Source organism: Haemaphysalis longicornis, unplaced genomic scaffold (assembly GCF_048455015.1).
Source record: "Haemaphysalis longicornis isolate Haplotype H1 unplaced genomic scaffold, Haemaphysalis longicornis Haplotype H1 scaffold_1, whole genome shotgun sequence".
Lineage (NCBI taxonomy): Eukaryota > Metazoa > Arthropoda > Arachnida > Ixodida > Ixodidae > Haemaphysalis > Haemaphysalis longicornis.
Window position 1 is genome coordinate 454,560,264 of NW_027526203.1, and position 25,943 is coordinate 454,586,206.

At 49.3% G+C, this 25,943-nt stretch overlaps 1 protein-coding gene across 1 annotated transcript in view; it reads right to left on the reverse strand.

Annotated features, from left to right (window-relative positions):
* Nucleotides 1-1,815: 1,815 nt before the first annotated feature.
* The window catches only part of LOC144156060 (uncharacterized), an 89,733-nt gene continuing 65,605 nt past the window's right edge, over nucleotides 1,816-25,943 (reverse strand). Inside the window, exons 2-3 of the mRNA XM_077687843.1 lie at nucleotides 10,892-11,032; nucleotides 1,816-9,577 (exon numbers count right to left, since the gene is read on the reverse strand). Coding sequence (XP_077543969.1) covers nucleotides 9,327-9,577; nucleotides 10,892-11,032 — 392 coding nt within the window. The 3' untranslated portion in view covers nucleotides 1,816-9,326. The remainder of the gene's footprint in view (nucleotides 9,578-10,891; nucleotides 11,033-25,943) is intronic.

Below are 25,943 nucleotides of genomic sequence, written 5' to 3' on the forward strand. Positions count from 1 at the left end.
GACCCCACCAACAACGCGGAGAGGCGAGCGGCACGGGCAAAGGCGCTGCTACGCAAGTATCGCGACGAGGACGGGGCGGTGTACGTGGACGCCGCCAGGAGCAGGAGCCGTCCGAACACCTTCGCGGCGGTGGCGGTGACCGCCGCCACGGGGGAGCTGAAGACCGCGTGCAGCGTGTGCGTCCGGGGAGCGAGCCAGGCGGAGGAGGTGGCAATCGCCCTGGCCCTGAGCGCCCCGGGTGTGCACACGATCCTGAGCGACAGCAAGACTGCAATCCGCAACTTCGCCAGAGGAGCGGTGTGCGAGGCTGCAGCGAGGATCCTGAGAGAGGACCGGGGGACGACGCCGGTCACGCTCAAGTGGTTCCCGGCCCACGCGGGCCGAGGCCTGACACCAGACGCACCGAACCGCAACGAGGAGGCGGACGCCGCGGCCCGTGGTCTCGCCACGTGCCGGGACGCGGCGGCCCTCGCTTCCGAAGAGGCGGCGACAGTAACGGCAGAAGAGGATCCCCTGACGGACTACGGCGGAATCCTCAAGTGGCACCGCGAACAGCGACGCGGCTTCCCGCCCCCACACCGGGACTTAACCAGGTGGGAGGCGGTGAGGCTGCGCCAACTACAAACAGAGACGGTGTTGACCCCGGCGCTCGCGCGCCACGTGTGCCCGGAACTCTTCGAGAGTGAGGTGTGCAGCATGTGTGCGCGGGCGACGGCTACCTTGGCCCACATCATGTGGGGCTGTGACAGTGTTGAGGACGGTGCGTACCCGCCGCGTGTGAGACAGTGTGTGGGCTCTGCGGAGCCGAAGGACCAGAGATGGGCCGTCCAGCAGCTCGAGGCAGCTCTGGCCCTGCAGAGGCGAAAGGGAACCCCTAGAGGGAGCCCGAGTAGTCCGAGCGGGGCCGGGGCACGGTAGCCTCGGGATCTAGGCCCGACACACGCCTATAGGACTGTAGACGTAGTGTAAGACGGGGGAGCACCGCGCCCTGCGTGGCCGGATTTTCTCCCTCCCATGCCGGACGCTTTGAATAAAGTCTTTTCTCTCTCTCTCTCTGGTGCACTCGAGCAAAAGAGGTAAGGACGGGCGGGGAGTGGTTGCCTGTGCTGAGAGACGAATAAACGTAGGGAGGACATAAAAGAGTCAGAGGGACATAGAAAAAAGAAATCATGCACCCCTCCGTCTACCGACGGCGATGGTTGAACGCGAAGATTTCTCGTGATGGATTCTTTGGTTGTCGTCTGAGTTTGATCTGAGCTTCGACCATGTAGAAACGAAGCAATCGGACCGACGCCGTCTTCACAACGCGAGGGACCAGGTTCGATTCCGGCCAAGGGAGGCGTTTTTTTTCTTTCACTTCACCCACTATCATTCATCCATCATCATCGTCAGAGAAAGTTGGCTTTCCTGCAAGGAATTTTCGGGTTGCAGACGCCATCAGTGAGAACACAAAAGCTTCGCTTTAATAAAGTTTAACAAAATAATAAAGTTTAATAAAGTTTAACAGGTGGTCAAAATTAATCCGGAGCCCTCCACTACGGCACGCCTCATCGTCTGCGTTGTGTCGGCGCGTTAAACCCTACAATCAATCAAAGGTTAACAAGAAAAGTATAGGTTATTACCGCTAACACGCACTGTGCGAAGTACACCGCGTTCATGTCTCTGCTTCTGGAGGGCAAAGTTCCTTCATTCATAGCTCCAGGTCCGTCGGTCCTCTATTAATAGTGCTCAGTCAGTGCGCAACTGTATGGCACCGCGCTAAAGGATGCATCCTGGCGACGCAGTGCAAGCAATGGACGTACAACACAGCAGAGGTTTGGGAAAAAATGAAACTTTATTAAACACAGCTGGTCAGTATCAGTCATAGCTACATGGTAGTATAAAGCTCGGAATAGATCGAGCCGTAATGTAAGAACACTGCGTGTCTTCCTCGCATGTACAGCGTAAGTGCATGGGTGCGGCTAGCGAACAGAAGGGGACATTTTAGTGGCTACACCGTATTACAAGATAAAAGTGGGCTGTTCACGCGTCCTTGAGCCCGTTCTCTCACACACAGGGGGTGCAATCAGGGCGTGAAATCGGGGAAAGGATGCGGGTGTGCTGTTATGGTGGCTGCGGGAGCGGTTCCACAGTTGCCGCACCGCTGCATGCTGTTCTAACAACGTGTCATTTATGGTTATCCAATACACAGAAAGTATTAGCAATGAAGTGTTTTTATTTCCTCAAAGTCATGGTTTTTTCGGTTACACAACAAGACAAGAAAACACGTTTCGAGCACGATTACTTCAGTGCACAAACATAGAAGGCAACAATCGTTTCAACTTGCTTTTTTCAGTGCCTCGTTCGAAGGAAAATATGTTTTATACCGCAGCGGATTGAACATGCATTTTAACAACCATAAAATGAAACGAGAGAAATCTCCGCTCACAACATGGAAAGCAAAAGAGAAAAAAAACAGGTTCGTCTTGCGTTTCTTGCGCCTGAATAGAGAGAAATTAGGCTAGCGTGCAACAGGGTTGAGAGCCCATTTTCCACCCGGCGGAGATATCGGTTGTTCTGAAGGCACAAGCCTCTGAACTCATTAGCCTCGGAACCAGGGATGTTTCGTTCCCCGAATCGCCGTGGGTATGGAATCTTCATTCTCCTTGGCGGCCAAGAATTTCGTCAAAATGAAGTGGGAAAGAAGTAATGGCGGCTGGAACTTCTCATCGAACAATTCGCTGACCAAGCGGACAGTCATGCGAAGCAAACGTACAAATTAGCCCCGGTTGAAAGTTTTAAATTTAGTCATTTTAAAAGCGCAACAAGCAGAGCTCAATGCTTTCCCGGAACGAGTTACGGTGTCCGCCTGACGAGGCATTCTGTGGTCTGCTGAGTTGGAATACAATTACGGGACTGTAGTGCCATATTTGAAATGAAGTTTGAATATTTGAAATGAGGCACAAGGGCTCCATCCTGGGAGACCCCCTGATCTACTGCGGTGGATCTGGGGCGCTCAGTACCGGTCTCTGCTTACGTTTCTGCGTGACACAAATGTGATGTTGTATATATAACTGTTATGCCGTAAGGCAAACTCTCGCCAAAAAAAAAAAAAAAAAAAAGAATTGAGTGGGTGCCTATGGCTTTGAACCCTGCTTCGAACTACCGAAGACTATCCGATCATGGGGATGCACCTTCCTCCCTTAAAGCCTTGTTGTCATTTATGCCCTTTCCCCCAAAAAAGTTTGGCGTAAGAAAAACAAATGACAGTGAAGGTAGCGGTAAACATTGTCTAATCACTTTATCAGGTTAAAGCTTAGAGAGTGGAGCCCTTCTTATGAGTTATTACACTGCCACGAAAAGAGGTCATTAAAAAGGGCCATTTTTCTTTCCCCAGCCTCATCACATGACTTAGTGACGTCGGCTGTGGATACACAGCGCAAGACCACCTGGCGGCATTTATCTAGCTGTTTTCGATTGTAATTCACCACGCAGTTTAGTACGGAAATTAAGAAGGCTGGGCATGAAATCCCGCCGTAAACTAATGTGGCTTCGTTGGGGCAATTTTTGAGAGGGGCCGCGATGAGCGCCTGGTGGTTTCCCCTCGAAGCTGGAGAAATAAACAATAGCTCTACATTTCCCATACCATAGCGAAATAAGAGATTACGTGATGCGAACTACACCGTTCAGCTACTACAAAAACCGCAACAAATTCACTTCAATGTCTCTGTAGGTAAAACAAAGAACACGACGGAACTGCGTTGAGGCCCATAATTGCCGATTTCGCTTTAAGTTGAACGGCCTGCTCAAGACGGACAGTTCGCAAGCGCCACCCATGCATTTGAGAGAAGGATGCAGGTGAGTTAATATTAAAGAGCTTAGAAAAAGAAAAGCGAGAGCAGTGGAAGCGTTCATCCTCACCAGAGGTCCTGAACTGGGTGCAGGAAGCCCCAGCAATGCCGGCCTCCTCGCACTGCGTTTACAGAAGGACACCTCTACCGTTCATTCTTGTTGAACGTAGCCCCAATCAACAGCGCTCGCCAGTGGTGGGCGTTAGAAATAGGTTCGACGGAGATCCTCGACGCTTCCAATACTCGTGGCGTGTGCATCAGCGAGGATTGAAAGGTGGGGAAGGCCAGGTCCCTAGAATAGCTATTCTAAGGACCTTCGGGGAAGGGCTTCTGAGGCGCCATCGTGCGGTAAGCACAGGCGCTTTACGCGACAGCGCTCGGGCTAACCAACGCTGCCTACGACCCCGCGCACGGCTACAACTTCCAGGCAGGCGCACTAAGGTTGTCCGCTGCACTGAGCACGCTATATCAGCAGCAGTTCTCAGCGGGGAATAATATACATTTATTATTACGCACACGATTATAACGGGAAACAAGAGGCGCGCACACCGAGGTCGAGATTGGAAGTCACGCGTGCATATTCACATTTCTTTGTGCTTGCAGAGTAGTAGTTGGCCTTGCCAAGGAGGAGAGGAGAAATGGCAGAAGATACATGCGTTCGAACTGCACCGAAAGCTGCACGAGACATGACGACGCGACATAGACACAGTCATTCGATAGCGGCGCACGGAACTGTTCCCGCCCGGAGGCGGGAACAGTTCTAGGCTATATTTACAGGGCGTGTTGTGCAGATAAGATCGATCGGATGCCAACTAACCACGCGCATTTTTACTGACATTTTTCGCCACTCTAAAGCGCTTATAAACACTAGGAACATAAAAGGCGCTGCTTCCACGGCAATGAACGCGGCCGTGGGTGAAAATGAAGGCGCCGACACCGTCGCGGGTCACGCACGACATGCGTCGAAACGGGGCCGCCGCATGCGGAACGTTGCTGCCACAAGCAAATGCCGCACTTTCTGCACAGTGTGTCCTCCACAGCGAATGTGTGTGCACAGAAAAACAGGGCTTGTGGGCAGGGCCAGCCGCACTTCACTGCAAATGAGGGAGAGAGCCACAAGCAAGCGCTAGAGCAAGTTGTAAGGTATTAGTGCAGGGTGATCATCCGCCTGGATAGCCTGTTGCTCAAAGAAGAGAGGAGACACTTGCGTTCAAAGAATGCAATACATCATGATACACAATGTCGTTGTAGCGCGAAAGCAATGGACGAGCCCATGGATATCGTCGCGGGTGAGGGTTCTGTGCAATGCCCGTTTCGATTGGAAAGGTGTGAATGCACAGCTTCACTCGTCAACAGCATACAAGTACCACGTTTTTTTTTTTGCCATGCTAGGAGTTGGCAGGGGCACCGAGTTGATTCGTTCAGATTTTTTTTTCTTGAGTGTATACGAACGTCATTGAATGGAAAATGAACGGGATTGCACCCAGTTGACACACGTCGTAGTACGGAACGAGGAAAGAAACAATTATTTGAAAGAGGCGATCCCAGGACAAAGGTAGGACAGTAAGAAAACCGCTGCGCATAACCATGCCGTGGTGAGTATCAATAATGAGCAGACTGCTACTTTACTTTGTGACGCAAACTCTTCACAACTCAGTGTCTCTACACAGTTCCTTTACTTGGTAAACTGGGACACGGCTTTAAGGACGACACAATAAGACACTCAAGAAACCGGACAGCTCCACACAACCGCAACGTATACTGCTATAAGCATCTCTCGCATATTGAAAAGCTACTGGTTAAAATGTCATTGAGGAGAAATGTCATGAACAAATGAAAACAGACAATTGCCGCTTCTTTTTTTCTGTGGAGCTTGAAACAGGCACACACAAAATGTTGACTGCTTTACATGTCCAGCTGAAAAGATCTAGCGCTGCTTACAGACTTTATTATTAGATTTAAAGGGACTCTGCAACACTTCCGATAAAGGCTTTCACTCTTTCCTCCGGGTCTGCAAGCACTGCGAAAGCTTTAGTTATCGCCAGCAGAAAGCGGCACTGCGTGATTTGCAAGTGGCTTCCGATTGCTTTTATGGCTGCAACTGAAAGGACGCCAGACAATAGCCGCTACGTCACTGTAATGACGTAATTCAAGCGCTCCAAAAACGCCAACACCGGGAAAGAGAGAAAACTCTTCTGAGCAAGTTTCTACGTACTCTGATGGGCATAGATAAGTAACTTTTGGCTGAGGTACTGGATGTGTTCGTTGATTACAGTCTGAATGCCTTTAAGATTTAGAGAAAAGCTGAGAAAAGTGTTGCAGAGTCCCTTTAAATGCCCATGATCGAGACCGTTGTTCACGTGAATCGCAGGTGGACGGGATTTCGATTCAGGAGCTTCCAGACGTTCACGGTCCACATTGGCGGACCTCCGGCCTTTGAATTTGGCAAGTGACGGGAAGTACGATAATCTGGCGGCTGGCCTGCAGGTTCCACGCGCCACGTTGTTGTTCCGGTGGACCTCTGTGTGAGGAAGAAGTGGGCACCTTGAGCGCTAAAAAAAGTGAACGCCCGCGTGCACAGGGTGGCCTTGAGCCGAGGTCAGGCAAGAGGCGAGTGGTGGCATTCGGGCCTTCAGCTGGCCGGAGCTTGAACACATCACGAACAGGACGAGCACCGCTCTGCAAGCTCGCAGCAACTGGGAAGGGGACCGCGATCCGAGACGGGACAGCAGCACAACCGTTGACTGGTGAGAGAGGCCACGCAATGGCGCGCTCCTTCGCACCACGCATGAACAGCGGTGCCGACGGGGCCCGGGGGTCTCCGCCGGCAGTACCTTGCGGGGTGAACGCGGCGGATGAGTGGGAGACGCTGATTAGACAACACCGAAATGGCTGCGAAATGATCGTAAAAAGCTCCATGCTGTACAGCGGAAAGCGCGCGCCGGCGAACACGCAGCAAAGCTCGACCGCCCTCGCTTTTCGTGATCACAGACAGGCAGGAACAGACACAGGCGTGGCTATCTGGCGCGCTACAGTACATATGCAAGAGGGAAGGGTCCGTCATGCGGGGACTTCCGTATCTCGAGGCCGCTGCTCTCCGGAACGGAAAGGCGTGTTTCATTCTCTCGTGGAAAATCCTTCTAGCGCTACGGTTGCAGAGCGCCTGGTCATAACTATATCATAACGATGGTTACAGCAGACAGAAGAACCGGTCCCTGTACAGCCCTCAATACAGCACTGGCGTCGCCACGCGCACGCGCAGTGAAGCGCATGAGCATCCTGCGCGGCGGCCGGCCGGTTCCCTGTTGCGCCACGCCTACCGGAAACAATCGGAACTGCGGGTTTCAAACAGCCGCCTTTGGAGAGCTGTGCTCCTCGCTGGACACGCATTTGCGGCGGGCAGAAAATCCCACTGTGTTTGCGCTTGACGCGCCCGTTTACCGATGTGTGTATGTGAGCACGCATGTGTGTGTACAAGCGGTATACGCCAGTCGAAATATGCGTCTATCGCAAAGCCACCATCGTAGGATGTCGGGACAACCGCGCTGCACCAGAGCGGCGTAAGGAAATGCGACCATCAATGATACAACGCCAGGCTCGACGATCATCCTTGCGCGTCACGGTTGTATACACCGGATACTTGCTGGCTTGTAAGTCGCATGCGGAAGAGCGCGCCGATGTACAATACAGCGGCTCTCCAGCGAAATTCTTCCTGAAGAGGCATGCGACGCTTTAATAAGGAGAGTATAATAGACGCGGTCGAAGGATATATTAAAAGCGGTGTCGTAGGCAGTTTACGTAACGGGAAACCAAAAGTCTTGCTCACATTGAATGCGTATACGTGGGCATTGCATGCCATTTCGCGCATGCTGTTAAGAACGAGCTAAATTCACACAGCGCATCAGAGAAAGCCGTGCGCGCTTTCGTAACGTGGACGTTGCACCTTAGTTACATTGGCCGCACTCCTTTACGAAGCTTGCAATCATTTGGACGCAGTTACTGGAGAATCAAGGACAAGTAAGGTGTAGAAGGCATAGACGGATATATGAGAAAAGAAGGGGTGTGGCTCCCGGATGTGCCGGAGCATATCACTTCTCAGTTCCTGATTCTTAACTGCATAGAACAGACCACGCCGTTAGGTTTGCACAAACATTTACCTCTCGAGTTCTTTTTGTAACATAATCTTTCCTCCAAATTATAAGCAACCTTTGATTGCTCGGTGATTCCGACACAGGTGACGTCGAGCAATCACAGCCAGTCGACCCTGTAGCTGGGGAAGAGCAGTTCCACTGAATTTTGTAGCTAAATAAAAGGAGCACATACCACTTTTCTCTTTTAATTATTTAAGTTTACGGAATTTCCTCTTGTCCCTTTTTTTTCGCTTTCCTTCGTGCCCTAACCAGTTGGTTTCTAGCTTGTGGTAACAGCGTATAGAAAAAGAAGCTTGATAGCTTCAAAGCGCCCATAATAAGAAACTAGGAATGTTGACTTTTCGTCAGGTCGGCGAAGCAAGAAACGTGGTTACGTGTGACAAATGAGACATAGCGTCAAGTCCTTACAAAAACTCTTCGCGAGGCCGGGCGTAATTTAAAAAAAGAAATGCACTGGTTGAACGGGAAGCTTGGCGTGCTAAAGCAACTCCTGCGTTGTCAGGTGCGCTTTAGTGGAGGGCTTCGCTTGAATTTGGGTTACGTGGAGTTCTTTGATGCGGAAAATAGACAGGCGCTAGAGCCAGAAGCGCACTAGGAAAGGCGGAGGCCCTGCTGCGCTTTAGCTTCGACTGTGCTGAATGTATGAGCGCGAAAGGTAAAAGCGAACGTAAGAGCAGTAAAGCCACGGATTCTGAGACAAGTGGGTCAACGAAGAGATCTGAGGCGGAGCAATGCTGACCAAAGATGTGGTTTAGTCGTTCGTATGCCTTCCAAACCACTATACCAGGATCGCAGCGGAGAGTAGACGGCCGGACAACAGTCGCCTTCCGATTTGTATCAGCGCGTGGCCCGCCACGAAGGCGGCTGCTCAGAGCCAGAGCCGCAACCAGCCCTCAAAAGACGCCACCGTTCCTTCCCCCTCCTCCTGCGCCTCTCCGGAGGCTGCGTCATATTTCGTGGCGGCCAACTGGCTGGCATTTGCGGGAAGCTGAACGGAAAGGACGATCGGTGGGAGGAAGGAGCGAGTCTCTTGTGTGCAGTGTGTGCTCGTGTTTCCGCTCGCGCCAGTGTACTCGTGTGCGTCCGTGCGTGTGTGTCTGTGTGCGCGGCCTCGTGCGTACCGATCACGGCACGCATTTCTTCTCGCGGAGGACGCCTCCATCCGTTGGCGGCGTCGGGGTCTCTGGTTCCCGGCGTGATTTGTACCGTTCAGGACGTCTCGCGGCGGTGCGCTGAGGGCCCGTCGCCCGCCCATCGGCGGCCAAGGCGGCAGTGGCAGACGCGAGCGGCGGGTGTGCAGGGAGAGGCCGGGGCGCGCTCGGGGCCGAATGGGCGTCGGGGGCGCTCACGCCCTCCGGCCGCCGGCCCAGGGGGCCAGCAGTAGCAGCAGCAGCGGCAGCCCGAGCCAGAGGAGCGGCGCCGAGCTGCGTCCGGCGGCGTTCGTGTTGCAGCCGTCGCCCTTGCAGCACTCAAAACAGCTGTACGAGTCCTTGGAGCGGTCGCAGGTGTCCAGCCCCAGGCCCTGGCTTTGCTTCTCGTCGCGCAGGTTGCAGGGACCCAGGGCGCACTTCTTCTCGATGAAGAAGCCCTGCTGGGCTGCGTGGGGGCAGAGGGAACATGTGTCGAGTTCACGTACACCCAGCGAGAAATCGTAGCAAACGCCGATGATGACTCGTCACATTGCGCAGAAAAAAAGTGCAATAAAGGCAAGGCGAACTAAAGGAAGGCTGGCGTAAGGGCTGAGTACGCGCCCATGTTTTTGTTCACACTATGGCATGGCACGAGTGCGGAGCATGCTTTAGGACAATCACAAACTTTGCAAAACAGGAAGAAGCTAGGCCCACCCCAGCTCCACTGTTTCTTCAGCCTTGCACCAATAGTGCAAGCTGCGCCATTTTTTTCCCGACACGTGACGCCTGGATGCCCTCAACTGCAAGCTATTCGTTGTGAAAAACAGAGGTGAACGTGACGTCAAAGAAAGAGCCAAGCAACAACACGCATAAAGTGCATGCACGGCAGGCAGTAATAAAGTTATCGATAACCAGAAAGAAGTATGGAACTTGTGTCGCTTGGGTAAACAGGGAATAAAGTCCTGCGCATTATGTTGGCCTCGCTGGCGGAGCCCCTCAATGCGAGCAGTATCCCCATCTCGTCCCGTTATCCGCTGCTCGAGTGATACTCCCAGTGGACGGTACTTTAGCCCCGCGTCCGTAAGTCCCTCCAAATCCTATATGGAATGTTTTTCCGCTATCGTCGATGCTCGGTCGTATAAGCACGACTGATTCCCCCATGACTGTACCTCTGTCCGGGATCAGACAGGATTAGATGAGATCAAATCAGATTACCATAGACTTCAAATCATATGGGAGCGAATGGTGCTCTCCAGGACACGACTATCATCACCCGCCAACTGATTTCGGGTGGTGTGGCTTTGTGTCATTTAGCTACGTGTGAGGGGGTGTGCACGTTGCCAGATCAATGGGGTAACATCGCTGGACATGCTAATTGTGATGCACTTAGGCGAGCTTATAGTCCCAACAGAAGAGTAGGATGATGGTTGCCTGTTTAACACGTGAAGCGTTCTTTGGCAAATTGATACCGGAGATGTGTGGAGTGATGCTGAATAATTTACTATACGAATGAAGGTTTGGGAAGAGAAGTCAATGGCCCAAAAAGACGATGAAAGGATCCTTACTGTTCTAAACTTCCTAAACTTCCCGTTTAGGGCTGCTTCTAAATTCCCCCCGAAACAGGGCCGTGCCATTTGCGAATACGCATGTTGTTCCTTTGTGCTGTCTTGCTAGCCTGATGCGTGGTGAGTGCCGTACGGCAACGATATCCGCGTAACCCTTATGACCAGCAGCAACCAAGGAAGAGCATGCGCGCTCACAGCGTGGTGACCCCGCTTACCGTTTTTGACGACCATAGTCATGCAGACGTCGTACGCCTGGTCGGTGGGGCACGTCTTGAGGTAACCTTCGTGGCAGTCCTCATTGTTGGCCACTCGGCACTGGTAGCAGCGGAACGAAGGGATTCCTGAGGCTCGCGACCCTGCAGCAAGAAGAGAGAAAGAAAAAAAAAAAAAGGCGGAGTGTTGTACAATCACCACTCAGAGGCAAAGACGGTGGCATGAATGCAAACATCAATTTCCGCAGTCTGTTGCCATCCACACTAAACGTTTATACACCCTTATTGCCTAAAAAAGGTGTAGTATACGTGGAATAAGGGTGTTGGAAAGTCATTGCGCCCTTTTTCTTAGGTTGCAACACCGTACCTTGTAGCTTTACACACTTTTTGTGTGGCAATAAGGGTGTTGACCGACTGCAACACCCTCGGTTTTCTGTATGGTGTTGAAATGATGTGAAATAGGTGTTCAGTTGCATTGCAAAAAAAAAAAAAAAAATACCGGAGAGCTGAGGGTCGACCTAGCTTCTTCCAGTGCTGCTAAGTTTTGCTAGGTTTTTCTAGGCCTTGCTAAGTTTTATTAGGTTTTGCGCTGTTCTGGCTTGGCTAGGCTAACTGCTGAGGGGTGAGGCCATGTTTAGCCGGATTTTACAGGGCTGTTCCAATATTGTTTGCGTTTTGCCTCTTTACCGTTTCTTATCTTAACTGATCTCCTATTTCGTCGAGAACTATGTAGATTGCGTTATTCTGGCGCAAGAGCCTTTTGATACATGGAACGAACACAGGGAACAGGAAGACGCGTGAATTTGTCGTTAATGGTCCCTTCAAAGGCACGGCAGAGTGTGGTGAAGGAATTAGACAATCGTGTGTTGATGATAAGGTAGTGCATCAATTGGCCTGCACACCCGTGCTGTCAATGTTGCTCTTTCGCTTCCTGTGCATAGACTTGGTATGTTTAAAATGAATAAAAACATGCTCATCAAGTTCCAGGGACTGACATACACAGCGGGCAGTTTCAAACGAGCCAGGTTCGTTTGAAAAGGAACTTTCTACGAGAATCACGCTGCGTGTTGCTGCGTGGTGACATCGAAGAGACGAGCTCGCAACGCATTTCATGCTTCAGCGGCATGAGCATCGTCAGCCGAATTCGAGGATGTTTAAAGTGAACAAGTGCCCACTAAAACCTTAACCAACGCGCGCATGCAGAACGCGGGTCATGAACAGGCACGGTGTTAGGATAATACGGGAGAATCGGGTTCACACCAAATTACTGAAGGTGAAAGCACCTGCTTTTCTCTTCACGCAGAAATGTGAAGGAGCTGCCAGGCAGGAAGAATAGAAGCAGAGTAATATAATGCACATAATATATTATTTCCACAGCTAGCAGAGCAAATGTTTCTAAAGGCAATTCTGGATGCGTTGAATTTCTCACTCACACTTATTATCTAATAACAGAAGGACACCTGAAGTCCACCCCGAAATATACAGTGGAATCTCGCCGATACGATTTTGCATAATTTCTTTTCGGCCTAATACGTTTTTCTTTACATTTCCGGCCGACGTGCCTCAGAAATGATGCATCTTCGTGCGTTTAATACGATCACATTTTTCCCGAAAATTAGATAATACGACCCCGAAAGTGGATCTTGAGGGACATTTTTAGAAATTTTACGTTATTCTTCGGTATACTAGCTCAAACCGCATTCCAACAAGTCACGATCGGCACGTTGTGGAGCCGCTGAGGCCGCGGCAGAGCCGGTTTTGCGGTGAAAACATCCCTACCAGGCGTGGCTGCTTCGCCCAACGATGATGATACGTCCAGGTGGTGCACCGCGAATCTAGCGAAACTACAGTGAACTAGAATATTCTAGTTCACTGTAAGCGATCGAGACGTATCATAATTAAGGAAGAAGGTGCGAAATGTTCTCGGTAGGCGGCGACTTCCCTCCCCGACTTCTCGTCATGCTTCCCGCGCTGTTCTCCTCCGGATGACTTGTTGCTGGCGCGGTGCTGCTGCCAGGCTTGTCGAGGAAACGCTCACAATCTCGAGAAAACGCAAGGTACTCTGTATAAAAGAAAAAGTGGAACTTGTACGTAAATTCGTAGAGAAACAGAAGAGGAAGCGCGTGGACTTAGCACACGAGCTCGGTTTGCCAGTATCAACGCTCAGCGCTATTGTCGGTCAGGAAGAGGAACTTCAAAATAAGCTGCAAATTCTCGGCCCCGGTGTGAATGAAACAAACGCGAGGTGCGAAGCGTGAGCAAATGGAAGATGTCCTGCTTACATAGTTCAAGGAAGTTAGAGTGTCAGGAATGAACGTCGACAGGTCACTCCTACGCGAAAAAGTTGACAACATCGCGCTTTCCTTGGGTATTGAAGACTTCCAAGCGTCCGGCGGCTGGCTTCGCCGATTTAAGGCACGACACGGATTTTCGTAACAGTGTACGGCAAAGCGGAAAACACCGGCAGCTTCTTTTTTTTATGTTTCATAATAATTTGCTCCTTGACGTTGAAAAGAAGAAAGGGCAGCACAACTTGACCAGCTTCTTCAACGTTGCTCAATAAATGTTGCTGACGGAGTATGCATAGTCCTCCTTTTTTTTAACCTCTTCGGATAATATGATTTTCGCACAATACGTATTATTCTCCGGTTCTCGTGAAAAACGGATCAAGGAGATTTCGCCGTATTTTAGACGGATCGTGTTAGCCGCACTGCCACAAACAACAAACAAGCCGAAACGAACGAAACGAAAACCCCGGTTCATTCGAGTGAACGGCGTGTATTCACGACAAAAAGCATACGTCGCGAGTGTTTCTATTCAGGCCTATCAAGGAGCGAAATGTTTCATGTGTGATCTGTTGTGCGTTACCGACATTTGCCCGTCGTCCGACATTTGGCATGTTTCATGAAATTACCCGGAATTTTTTTTCCGGTGTCGGATGGACGTAGAGATAACCTGGGCTCTTCATAACGACACCTTGACGGAATTTCTGGTGACTCGTAATATCCCAACTGTAAATAAACACGCTGGGACACTGTAAATAACCAAATGCTGTGGTTGTTGTACACCCTGCGCGGGACAACAATGAAGCAGGGACAACGTCGCACACTGTTCCGAGTGCTCTGTAATCACCTTTGATTCGAGCTTCCTAAGGGCCTGAAAAAAGAGAGGGAAACGCACACGGGCAGGAAGAAAGAAAGAAAGAAACAAAGAAACAAAGGAAGAAGGAGAGAGAGAGAGAGAGAGAGAGAGAGAGAGAGAGAGAGAGAGAGAGAGAGAGAGAAGAGGAAAGAAATAAATAAGTCAAGAGGGAATGAAAGAAACAAAGGAAGAAAAAAATGAAGGAAGAAAGAAAGAGATAAAGAAAAAGAAACATGCGTAGGACGAGATTAAGAGACGAAGAAAAAGGCAGCCGAACAGAACGAACCGCCGGCAAGGTGCAGTGACAAACGGCAGATGGACGCGGCGCTCAGATCGTTCCACCCGCGTCTTTCGCTTCGGTCGTTTGTTCTTTTCGCAGGCTGTGAGCACAGGTAGCAGTTGCTTCCTTTTGTTTTCCTGCCGTTTTGCTCTTCCCTGAAAGGAGCGCCAAAGCCGGTGGGAAGTTCCCTAATGAACGGCCGCTGTCCAGTTGATGTTCGGTTCGCGTTGCTCTCCGAGGAACAGAGTGCTCCCAGGCGTGGGGGACGACACTGAAGCGGGATCCGGGCATCACGGGAGAGACCGCAGGAGCCCGATACGCTCTCCCTCCCGCCCGCTCCTCTCTATAGCCCCGCAGCAGCGTTAGCCCTCGTGTTCGCGTCGAAAGAAGGACTTGGCTTGCGCCTTTAGTGGAAGAAGAGCAGGCAGAGGGCACCCAATTAACGAATGAACCTAATATTTGACTATGCTGAGAATAATTTAGAACAAAAAAAAAAAAAAAAAACATGAGCGCCATGTAGAATCCCGTACTCCACTCGCGCGTTTTGCCGCATTAGCGTTTCTGCAAGGGAAAAAAGATATATTTGCGTACTTCACGGAAAAATGGCCGTAGGATGTGTCGGCGGTTGTTGCAGCGGAAAGGAACTTTTCATGTGTTTTCTCCGCGTTTTTGCTCAAAATTCAGCGAACACCTGCAATTTAATAAATGCGTAAAGCACGGTAGGAGATTTTTTTTTCCTGGCTTGATTTCATTTGGCCTATTTACTACTTAAAACTCCATCACAATGTTGTCGCCACGCAATGGGGCAAACACACGTGTCATCATCATCCGTAGCAGCAGCCATATATGTATGTCTGCTGCAGTATACCGCGACGCCCAAGTCACTTCTTTCCCCCGATTTCTCGCGTTTCACCCCTGCACCGAGATAATTCCCCTACTTCTAGTCCCGTCTCACGGTAACCGCTCCGTTAACCGGATGTTGTCAAATCTCCGCATTACACGCCGGGGCCAATGCCCTTTTTCTCTGTGAATTATAGCTTCCGCCGAGTTTGTTCCTTAATGAAAGACGCCTGTTTTCTACCTTAAGCGTCAATCCTACCTTCCTTGGTTCGCGCCTCATTGGGCTTAACTAAGTTTTCGTTCAAGGCGTTTTAGAAAGGTGCCAAGTTTCTGCACCCCGAATGAACACTGGCAGCACGCATTGGTTGCAAGCATTCTTTTCAACAACAGAGGTGGCCTACTGTTCGTTACTTCTGGGCACTTGCAGAATGCGCCCAGCCCGTACTAATCCAACACCGAATGTTTTTCTGGTGCTTTGGACCACGTAACGACGTGTGGGTTGGAGTATAGTTGGTAATGCAAACTCAACCCCCGTTAAGCACCCAATAGTCCACACGAAGGGCGTGACAGACAATGACAGGCGCTAACCCAGGATGCGCTGAAAGAACCCTGCCACACACCTCTACCAGGTGTGCCTTTAAGAGACTAGTATAACTCGAAAAGGCGTACGAATTCTATGTGCCTATGCACATAAAAACACATCAAGATCCAATAAGGTGGGATTACCAGTAAAGAAGGTTGTTTTTCTACCTTAACGACTTACGCCTTGTACAATAGGATAAGGAAGTTGGGTTTGGAGCGCTTCCTCATACCGGGTTTTTTGCTAACGCGCAAGACGCCATTGGCTCTGTGTTTCATACCTGTGCGCGTGTGTTTCTGCTCAAAGTAACAAGAGAAGCAAGAGATCTGGGCAAGAAACTCAGACTTGACAGTTTTGCAAACCAGATCGAGAGCAGCGCTAAATTGGATCTTGGTACGTTTTTCGGTGCTAACACACATAAAGTCTGTACGCCTTTTCGAATGACCGTTTCTTAAAGGCATACCTAACAGATGTGTGTGACGGGGTTCTTGCAGCGCAGTTTGGTTTAGCGCCTATCCTTGTCTGTGACGTCCTTCGCCGGAATTTTCGCGTTTAACTGTGGTTAAGTTTCGATCAGCACTGGCAACTTGTCTAAGACAATTATCTTCACCCACATATTCAAGAATTTTATTATCTAGGTTAAATTTGATGCTTACCGCATGCCTGGCATGCCTGTTTAACATTACTTCTGGCCACAAAATCTGGCCACAAAATCTGGCCACATTACATCTGGCCACAAAAATATTTTGTGGCCAGATAGTTATTGGTCTTACTTTTGTGCGCTTGTATAGGCTTTTATTGTTTGTTCTGGTTTCTTTTTGTTTCACACAGTGAAGTGTCACATGCCTTGGATAAGGTATAGCTGGTTTTGTTATATTTCGGAATTGTGTTTATTGTGTCTATGCATTTTTTTTATTGTTACGTAATGTATGTCATGATTAATATTACCTAAGAGTGTGTACACTTATGCATTGTTGTTCGTATATAGGTGTGCTTTTACATCTGTATATATCTGTTAATTTCCCGTATATATTAGCATGTGTATGCTTTTTACCATTGCCAAACAGCTGCTGTGTTTACGGGCTGCCAGGCACCCTTCAAGTGGTCACTGACCGCTTTTTCGCCTGGTGGACACCCAACACTGTAATGTTGGAAATAAATAAACTTGAACTTGAAACTTTCGAATTCTATATATTTAACTTAAAAGCCCTACCACTAAGCTTTGCGGGTACGCTTCCTGAAATGTTTTTTTCAGGTGGGCTCCGATTCACACAACAGTACAATGTTGTCCACAAATCTCAAGGGGGTTAAAGATTCGTTACTTACTCGTGTGCTGACTTGCCCCATTCAGGCTTCTTTTATACTCCATGCAGACAGACTGTAGACAATTTTGGAGAGATGGTGTCTTTTTGTATGACGCCCTCCCTGATAGCTATATAGTTTCATACAACTATATAGAGGGAAAACAGCGGCTCAAGTGCCGTGTCGCCGTATAAGGCCGCCACGGCACTTGAGACGTGGTTAGCGGAACAGCTGACAGTGTTCCATTCTTACTTGGCCTGTTTGTAACAGGGCGTCTTGTCACTCGTGATGACCGAAGCAACAACAGGGACGACATTTCATTTTCTCGTTAATCTTGCATGAAGGCAAAAAAAAGAGAACTCTAATGAATGAGCCCCTTAAAAAATACACTCTTACATCGATAAAACAACTTTGTATAGTTTCCCACAAGCGCATTGTGTTTTTTGCAGCTACAGGTAAATTTTCAGCTTATTCGTGAGCCGTGCCACATAAAACTGGAACGCTTCGTCTCGGCTCCCGACGGGGCGCTCGTTGAAGCGCGGCTCGCCTGTACACCAGCGCAAGATTTCATCTTGTTTGTGTTCGTGAGAAACTCTATGGCTGATAGAGAACTATTTGCTCTTTTTAAGAGAGGTTATCCTGCCCGTGCATTCCTTGAACATGTCCTCCAAGATCACTGCCCAAGCCTGCTCTACTCCCGGGACTCTCAATAGTTCCCGTTACTGGGGCAGTGTCTACTGAACCAATCGCGTTTTCGCAATCTATAAATGTCATGTAAAGATGATTATTATACTCAGACGAATTCTCTATTATTGATTTATGACATGCATCTGATCCGCTGTTGAGTATCCTCCTCTAAATCAAGCTTGCTCTCTGGGTTGTTGGAAACCTAGGCTACCGCTTATGCGGCTGACTATTAACTTCGTTTGACGAATTAAATTCAACAGAAAGTACGCGGATTGATCTTTAAATCCTAAGCTATTTGGCACCACCCTTCATCATGGGCATCGGCTAGTGGGTACGATAGGGGCACTTGCCCCCCCCCCCCCAAAAAAAAAAGAAAAGAAAAGAAAACACAACAGCACTTGCCCCCACCACCCGCCCTCTCCCTCTCATTCGGCGATGCAACGGGGGCCTCCCTCAAGACAAAATCCTGCCGACGCCCATGCCCTTCATGTGAATTAGAATTATGTTTGCCTTCTGCAAGGTTAGCGGAACCTTTAAACTCCTGGGCCATTCTGAAAATACGCTTGCTATCTTCTGTATTACAATCTGTCCTCCATACTTAGTGTAACCATGGTTATCCTGTCGTCTCCTGCAGCTTTACCTCTCTTCATCCCCTTAACCACCGCGTCAAGTTCGTCTTTAGTTACCATTGAAATGTCTCGAACCAAAATTGTTCATTCAGTATTGTCGCCATACCTAACGTTGCTAGAGTAAAACAGAGCATAATCTATCCGCTACATTCATTATATCATGCATCTAGCTCCTAATGCTTTCAACTTCGTCTCCGAGTGAATACATTTTGTCTTTGCCACTAGGAAACTCGTTCGTTGCCCTAAAACTGCATCGTTTTTTTTTTCAAAGTTTCTCTAATACTTGTCTTATTGTAGGTACGCACGTAACTAACCTCGCTTTTGTTAATTTGAACATGACCACAAATTCGGTTTGTTCTTGCGTTCTCGATACTTTTATGTTCCTGCGTTTCACAATTAAGTCCTTCGTTCTCCGAGATAATTTGCCAGTTTTTAGGGGCGAAGCCCCTTAGGGGCTCGGGCAGTCGGCGTCTCCTGTCGTCGTCGTCGTTTCATTTAGTCACGATACTAAAACACCGGGACACTCGTTTTCCAACGCCTCGCGCTAGAACGCTTCGTGCTTCAAAGACCCGAGGCTTTTACGGCAAAGCTGTATACCTCTACCCCCTAAAGGTTTCATCTCCATGGCCAAAAACGCCAAGGTGCCAAGAATACACTTATACACTGCATGCTTCGCCCCTCCCCAGGTTTTACATTAGTGGAGATGGCCCGGGATTTTTTGTCTATAGGTTCTCCTCCCACTACAGCCACTGCTGGCTTGGTGATTATCGTGGTTAGGTTTTTATACAGTACGTCTAATATCTTTACTCCCTCCAATTAGGGGGCGAATTTTTTTCGAAGCGTCATTCCAAAATCCTGCGCCCAGTGTCTGATAACTGGCTGCAGATTTTGTTTTCTGCTTATTGCTACTTTGCTCAGTGCCCTTTTCAGAACAAGTCTTATTCTGCTCCTCACCGTTCTGCGATCACCGCCCTTGACATTGCGTAACGCCGCCACATTCTCCCCTGTACCTGGAAGAGCACGTAGAATGTAGTCGATTTCATTTTACGTTTTACCGTCGGTGTACGTTTATTTCTTATTCCTTCTTTAGCGAAAAAATCTATGCATTGACTCCGGGTTATTCTTTCCCCAACTACAACCAGTGCATCACCCCGCCTATTGCGGCTGCCTTTTACAAAGTTTTCCACTGCAGGCTCGCCTTTTTGCTTCTTTCCTTCTCTTGTGTGAATATCCCCTTACTATCGTGTACTGCGCTTTTACTTTACTCATTGCCAATTCAACATCCTCTTAGAAACTGTCAACGTCTCATCGGTGTAGCTATACGTTGATGCTGGGCTTATTGCGCCTTTAACTTCTTAAATTTGTGCTCTCCAGTTAGCTTGATCACTACGGCCGCGACCCTTTCGCCAGTGCTGCAGAACTCATCCCCATTCGTTGCTATCTTTTTGTAGATCAAGAATCTAAATCCAAGCTTCCTCCTGTCTGGAGGCCTTCACAAAACGTGCCCGCTATTCACCTAACTTCCTAAAGCCCTTGCCTGTTCTTTTGATCTCCTCTAATACTATGATGTCCCATATAATGCCCGAGAGCTCCTATAATCACACAACTAAGCTGTCTTTGCTGGCTAGACGGGATGCAAGTGTCAAACGTTGCGAGGTTCATGTTCCCGTGGACGACTGTCCGGAAGCAGGGAAGCAGAGATCTTAGTACCCTGTGCGTTATTGCTGACTTTACCTACGTCCTGGTCAGGTGTTCTACAGCTGCTGGGCACTCAGGGCCACGGGTAGACACTAATGAGCGTATCACCATCACCACCACCACCACCACCACCACCACCACCACCACCACCACCACCACCACCACCACCACCACCATCATCATCACCATCATCATCCTGTCTACGCCCACTGCAGGGCAAAGGCCTCTCCTATAGATCTCCAATTATCCTTGGTAGTATCGTATCGCCTCGAAAATTGCTTCTATGTGCAGAGATTTAAGTGCACGTTAAAAAAGAGGTGGTATAAATTGATCCGGCGCCCCCTCCCCCCATCACGGCGTGCCTCGTAGGTCAGATGCTGATCAAAGAAGTCTGAGGACGGATGCCTAAGCACTTCTTATGACTTGTGAATGGCCCGAGCATGAATGACCAATTGAACTCGATCCTGACACTCCTTGCTTCTGCCTCGCGTTGTCCAAAGGTTTCCTAATCTTGCCGCCAAAGACCTTTTGCTTCTCTATCCGCCGTAACGCTTTGGCAGGTTTTGATATGTATCCTACACGTCGCGCCATTGTTCGTTCCTGTCGCTGTGTCATGGGAGAGTTCACGACGATAGTGAATTTCACTGCTTGCCCGTTCATTCGTTTTGCTGCATTCTTCCGCTCTCTGCGGTGTACTCGCGTGGACGGCCACCTCTCGCTATTGCCGAGTTGAGGCGTGCGCAATGGAACGCCTCGTGCTATGGAAGCTATTGAAGCCGTTTAGGGGCTCCCGACGCCGACCCTGGGTTTTTCGCTCAATGGCCCATTTATTGCTCTCGCTTACCACAAACGCGTACCCAGCCTGCATGCTTGCATGTATAGTACCCAAAGAAAAGAAAATTTCCAGGGCACTTCATCCTCGAAAGCACACTGAAACACGTGCCCGCACTCTAAACGCCCGCCAAGATAACTTGTTTTCTTTCTACACCGCATATTTCGCACTGATGTGGTCTACATTTTTGAGACGCACCGTAAAGTAAGCATGATTTGTATTTGTAAGAAGGCCTTCATAACGCGCACGATGCTCATGTTATCACACATTCCGTATACCGTTCTGTTTTCTCCTGTTCTTGTTTTCTGTGAGGTGCCGGAAGCGTTTCCAGCGCCTCACTTGCGGCGTGTTCTGCAAGAAGGAAAATGGAGCTTGTTATCGGGTGTGGCCGTGGTCTAAGCTTTCAGGGACCCCAGCAATTTTCCCGAGTGTGGCCGCCTTGAGCAGATCTTGGCCACGAGGGCGTGGGGTCTGTGGACGGCGGGCAGGCAGCAGTCCAACCGCTGGCAATGATAAAGCCTGCCGGGGCCGTGGCAGGGTTGGGGAAAGCACACCGGCCACACTCTGCGAGTGGTGGGTGCAGACTAAAAGGCGCGCAATTTTGAGCATGAAATGCTTCCGCAGGAACCCATTTTCAGATCCTTACGAATTTTCTGCATGCCCGTTCTTTCGTGCGCGCGTGTACGAAAGAGAGGCTAAACGAAAAAAAAAAAAAGAACGAAAAAGTTTTTTCAGTGTCGGGCTTTTAATGCCGATCACAATGGATGCAGTGCGTGTATGACACCGCGGCCAACAGTGGGCTTTATTTGTCCTGATTACACCGCAAACAAATCGCCAAAAATAGGCCATGTCCGTGCATCAGAGGCGAACACGCACATTCATTTTGGCACTTACGGCTCTCGAGATATGTTTTGCGATAAATAAATGTTAGGCAAAGCTCACCACCCTACCCCCTGAGCATACAATTGAATACATGCACTTATGCATAACTAAGAACAAAGCTGCATTCTGTCATATAGCATGTTGTACAAAATAAAATGCATTTCGGAGAAGTTGTGTGGGGAAGTTTCGTACTGACCGAAGTAGTGATTGCTCTTATAAAGTGCCCTAAAGGGGATTGCATTCCATTCCTCTCCTTTGAGAAGAATGGAGTTGAACACAGAATGTGATGCTGGGGTGTCTTTTAACATTTTGGCAGCAGCAAGGATTGTTATCCTTCTGCGTGAGCACCATTGTTGAGAGGAATGGGATCACACAGCTAGCTCACTTCCCAGGTTAGGCTGCCGTATACCAGCCACTGTGCAGTGTTGTACGGAACGGCGTTCCTGGAACTAGTTCTATATTGGAGGAACGGAGGAACGCCACCGTTCCATTAAGGGTCGGTGGAACTGTAACGGTAACTCGTTAGGTTTATTAGGGAGCGGCAGGAACGGCGTTCCTTCTGCAAACGTTACATCGCTAGGATTTGGCTGTTGTTGATGCCAAGGCTCGAGTACAAAAATCCACAAATCGCTACTGTGCTTCTCTTCCTATAAGCTGGCCATTTTGCCCGCCCTTCAGGGGAACGTGCTTCCTCGAAGGTCAAAGGCAGAAGAATAACCACGCAGCGGGCCGCAGCTTGTGCTTGCTTTCATGCCGGTTGTGCTTAAGCGGCGTTCGACGGGTGAATAGCCCAGCTGCAAGAATGCTCTCCACCTTTCATCGTTTGTCTGGGGAGGCCAGGATGCGGGTCTGGCCGATAGAATTGTTCCCTACCGGGGAAAGGTTCTCTAAGTCTGAGAAGTGCGGCAGGTCCCTTGTGAAACCTCCGTATCTGTATATTGTCAGGAGTAATTACCGCATTAGTGCGCGCGAGGTGCGGGTGCGTTGTTGTCGGCGGAGTTGCGCTCCCTGTGAGGTCATATCAAGTGTCACCGGCTCAAGTATACACAGTACGTCAGTACCCTCAAGCGCTTCCACGGAACGGCTCTTCAACATTGCCAACGAAGTGTTGACGAAGGAACGAATTCGTCTGTCTGACTCCGACATCGAGATGCAACTCTTGCTGAGTTCAAACAAGCGACTCTACTAAGTTGCGACTATGCATTCCAACAATTTTCCGTCACTAATTGTTTTCGAATTTTTTCATTCATTCTGCGTTCTTTTTACTTCTGCCATATCCTGTACCATTGTTATCTACTTAACTTTTTCTGCTTGAAGAACCAAAGAATCTGTCTTTTCCGTCCCACAGCACGTGTTTTCATATTTTCTTATTACTTTTTTAATTTATTTGTTGTTTTAATTTTTCTTTTTAGTGTCGCACTTTGTGTCCGACTATGTTTTTTACAGTGTAAATGCTTTTTGCGCATGTGGTTAGGCTCCGCGTTATTTCCTGTGCGTATTCCCTTATGCGTATTTCTAACCACAGCAACTGATTTGTGCGTCGCGTCCACATATTTGCCTATCTTTGGTTGTTTCCTTGATCTACTACCCTGATTGTGTTCGGTATACTATGTAATTCTTGTGCGTCGATTTCGTGTGCGACTACGCTGTTGACTTTTATTTATTTTTCTTGTTATTGTCTTTCGACATAAACTTGTATACCTGTTCTGCTGCGTTTTGCTACTCGCAAATTTGTACTGTATGATCCGCAAAGCTTCACTTTTGTAACTCCCTTGCTCCATTCCCTGCAAAGGGGCCTGTAGGATTTTTGAAATAAACTGTTATTGAATCAGCATTCATTTAAGGCCTATGTACTGTTCCTTTCGACGAGGTTTCTTATGCAAGAAATTTAATTATTTTCCTGCACGTGAGTAACTTTCTACTTGCACATTTGAGGCGTAGTAACCTTGCTGCGCATTTGTAAGACCGAAGTGGAAAGTGCCGTATGTGTTGCCCGTATAATAGACGAGCACCAAAATCGCAGTTAGGCGTGTCTGGAGTTTGTCCGGTTCTCCATGAAAAATTCGTCTAGGAGCGTTTCTTTTGGACTCTTTTTATCTCCAGATGATCTGCTGCCCGCGGTGTTCATATTCGTATAATATACGTAGTTCCATGTGAGTTTTAAATTTCTCCCTTTATTTCGCATCAGGATTACCTGACACCATATTTTAATTTAAAAATGATATTTAACATTAGTGTAACGACACGTTCCAATGTTCGAAGTGGAACTGGAACGCGTTCCTTTCGCCATAGAGTAACTTGAAACGGGAACTCGTTTCAAAATTGGGAAGGAACGAGGAACGAGGAACGAGCTTTCGTTCCTGTTTTAGAGGAACGTGTGCAACACCGCCACTGTGTTATAAGGAGCGAGCCCCGCTCCTCTGTCTGCTTTTTAGCGAGGAGCGGGTACTGATAACCGCCTGTCGTGACGCACGGGCGTCCTCGTCGTGCTCCGTAAGAGAAACAATGACATCTCATTCTGCGCCCTCCTCTCAGCTTCCTTCGCTCCTAAGTAACGAGGAACTAAGGGAGCTTGAGGTTCACATGAACGAAACAATTCTTCGTAAGGCGCGCAAGCGTCTTCTTACGTGCCTTGAAAACGGACGCATCATTGCTTTCCCTGGCGATACTTATCAAAGACTTCCGTACTGCTGCATCGTATTTGTGTCTCTTTCTTCGCTTTCGTCTCTTTGTCTCTTGGCCCGAATTACTCCGACAGGCAGTGTGACAACACTTCACGCCACAGCCGAGCTCTCCGTGGCCGGTGTGCCCCTATGATGCTCACATGCAGTCACGTTCACCTGTTACGCAATGTGTCGTCACCGTCGTACGCACTAGGCAAGCTCTCGTTACCCTGCTAGCAACGTGCTGAGAATCAGCGTGGTGGTAATCGCCCGGTTCTTACTCTGGAGACCAGGGTTCACTTCCCATAAGAACTCAATGTGCATTTTACTCTTTACGCAGCGGCCGTTCTCTGTATTGGACAACAAAAACAACGCCGGTTTTTCGCACAATGGGGCGCTCAAGGCTTTTTCTTTAAAAAATTGCTCAGTTACTAGCAATACCCCGGAGTGACCTGGACTTCCCGCCACAATGAAGTTCTCATAGTTTTGTGGCTCAACTCTAGGCGCGGAATTACGCCGATGCGCAACAGGAATCCTTGTCCTTCTCAACGATCTGCATTTTAGTGATGTAAACCAGAATCATAAGGTTGAATGGATGAATAAGCTTAATTAACATGAGTTCAATGACTCGGCCTAGAAGGAAGTGGGATTAAGCAAGGTTTCCTAACTTCAAATCCGCAGGTTGACGCCTCTGGCGAGAGCGAAATCCCTCAATGAGGCGAAAACTTTCGTGGGTGCGGCTACTGCGGTGTAGAGCCAGCCTTGCAGAGAAGTAACGTTGCTGGCCTTTCGTTGAGCTTGCTGTCCTGGACATTGCCGGAGGAGGTGTTCAATGTTAGGTCGGGCTCCTGCAGTGCACGTGACACACGCGTGGGGCGTTGCGCTGCTGTTAGGGGTGGATGGTTGGTGATAATTTCAAGGGTGTAGATGGGTAGTCGCTTCTTCTTGTCCTTTCTGAAGGAGGACTTCAGTGAGCCCGCCCGTGTTCAGGCCTTGTGGATGAAAATATGGAGGCTGAGTCGCAGCCCTAGAGGTGAACTATATGGACATTGGTGGAACGCGGCTTTAGAGTACGTCCCTTCCCGTCGGGGAATAGCCGGTTTCATGCAGGTCAAACTTTTGGGCGTGATGTGTGAGGCTGAGCGGGAGTCGGCACGAATAACATCGCTCCCCAGGTTGTGCGTCGCCTCCGCAGTCTCCTGGCACCCACTGTACCCGGATTCCAATTGATTTGCGGTGCAATAGCTGCCTGGAAAATAACCTGATAGGTGCGCATATGGAGTCTTTATAAGATGTGCGACTTAGTGCACGGACGGCCTTTCGGCTACTTGTTAGAGCGATGGGAAATTCGTGAAAGGCACTTCTCTTTGCCATGGGGCCGCTGGTCTTGCGCAGCGGTACGCAACCATAGAGAGTTATAGCAGGTCGGGGAAACGGTACCGGTACGGTACCCGGTAGGCGACCGCCGTTACTGCGCATGCGCAGAGGCGGAAAAACTGGTCGCGCGCATGCGCAGGTGTA